We start from the raw sequence: 1,708 nt of genomic DNA, 5'->3' as shown, positions 1-1,708 counted from the left end.
CACACAGTGGCCAGAAATACCAGGGGCCCTCAGGAGGTCCAGCGGTGGGGCCAGGACACTAGAAGCCCCTCCCACTGTTGCCCCCCCCAAGCACCAAGAAGACAGAGCATCTAAAGTTTCATTACGCACATGAAAGCTTATTTTTTGTTGCTCAGTTACACAGTCGAGTCCGACTCTTCGCGACCCCATGGACCAGTTCCGACTCTTCGCGACCCCATGGACCAGTTCCCGCCAGGCCCTCCTGTCTTCCGCCGTCCTCTGAAGTTGGCTCAATTTCATGTTCGTTGCCTCGATAACACCAGTCTAACTATCTCATCCTTTGCCGTCCCCGTCTTCTTTGACCTTCAATAAATTTCTGTATTGCTGCAACCTGCATTGTCTATCTGGTCAGACAGTTTGTACAGTATATTGTGTTATCCTAGGAATACATTTCTGTCTTGCTGCAACCTGCATTGTCTATCTGGTCAGACAGTTTGTACAGTATATTGTGTTATCCTAGGAATACATTTCTGTATTGCTGCAACCTGCATTGTCTATCTGGTCAGACAGTTTGTACAGTATATTGTGTTATCCTAGGAATACATTTCTGTCTTGCTGCAACGTGCATTGTCTATCTGGTCAGACAGTTTGTACAGTATATTGTGTGTTATCCTAGGAATAAATTTCTGTCTCGCTGCAACCTGCATTGTCTATCTGGTCAGACAGTTTGTACAGTATATTGTGTGTTATCCTAGGAATAAATTTCTGTCTTGCTGCAACCTGCATTGTCTATCTGGTTAGACAGTTTTGTACAGTGAATAAATTTCTGTATTGCTGCACCAAGCATTGTCTATCAGGTCAGACAGGTCAACGACTAAAACGGACTGGGCGTCAGTGTGGAAAGGAGGGGGGGGCACCGAGATTGGACAGTGTTTAGGGCACCAGTGAGCCTTCATCTGCCCCTGGCAGCAGCCAAGTCGCTCACTCACCACTTGAATGCCAGGAGCTGAGAAAGCAGAATTTTTGCTCACATGACCCCGCAGCTTAGAGGGAGCATTGCCCCTGACCTACGCGGGTCAAAAAGGGGAAGAGGCCAGCCGGCTCCAAGCTCCGGGAATCGGAGAAGCTCGGGGGAAGCGCAAAGGCTCAGCTGCTCTTGGAAAAACCCTGCCCAGCGGCGTGGAGGCTTCTGGGGATCGTAGTTCCGGCTCGGCTGCTGCGGAGCGGCGGCCCTTCCCCCCCGAACTACCCTTCCCAGCGCTGCACCGGGAGGCAGGCAGGCAGGCAGGCAGGCAGACGAGGAAGCAAAGCAGCAGCAGCAGCGGCGGCCTTCTTCTCCTCCTCGTTCTCCTTCTTCTTCGCGGGCGGTGCGGGGAGAGCGGCTTCGGGGGCTCCTGCTCACCGGCGGGCGTGCAAGATGAACGTGGTGTTCGCCGTGAAGCAGTACATCGGCAAGATGATCGAGGCCAGCGGGCCCGGCATGAAGGTCCTGCTGATGGACAAGGAGACGGTGAGCGCCCGGGCGGGGCGGGGCGGGGCGGTCCGGACTCGCAGGGCTCCCTCTGAGCCGAGCTGCTGTGAGCCAGCTCGCAGTTTCTTAGCCTCCGGCTCACCCATTTTGGCCTCGGCTCGGGAAGGATGGGGCTCCAGAGCCAACGAATGGATGCATTGGTCAAATGGCTCGCTCACAGCTTTAATGCTTCTTGGTGCTGGGGGGGGGGGGCGAAGA

The 1,708-nt window shown here is 54.5% G+C and overlaps 1 protein-coding gene across 1 annotated transcript in view; it reads left to right on the top strand.

Annotated features, from left to right (window-relative positions):
- Positions 1–1,287: 1,287 nt before the first annotated feature.
- The window catches only part of VPS45 (vacuolar protein sorting 45 homolog (S. cerevisiae)), an 85,052-nt gene continuing 84,631 nt past the window's right edge, over positions 1,288–1,708 (top strand). The window contains exon 1 of the mRNA XM_015406297.1: positions 1,288–1,489. Within this exon, the coding sequence (XP_015261783.1) occupies positions 1,397–1,489 (93 nt within the window). The 5' untranslated portion in view covers positions 1,288–1,396. The remainder of the gene's footprint in view (positions 1,490–1,708) is intronic.

Source organism: Gekko japonicus, unplaced genomic scaffold (assembly GCF_001447785.1).
Source record: "Gekko japonicus isolate JY-2015 unplaced genomic scaffold, Gekko_japonicus_V1.1 scaffold1674, whole genome shotgun sequence".
NCBI classification, from domain to species: Eukaryota; Metazoa; Chordata; class Lepidosauria; order Squamata; family Gekkonidae; genus Gekko; species Gekko japonicus.
This window is presented reverse-complemented; position numbering and strand designations above follow the sequence as displayed.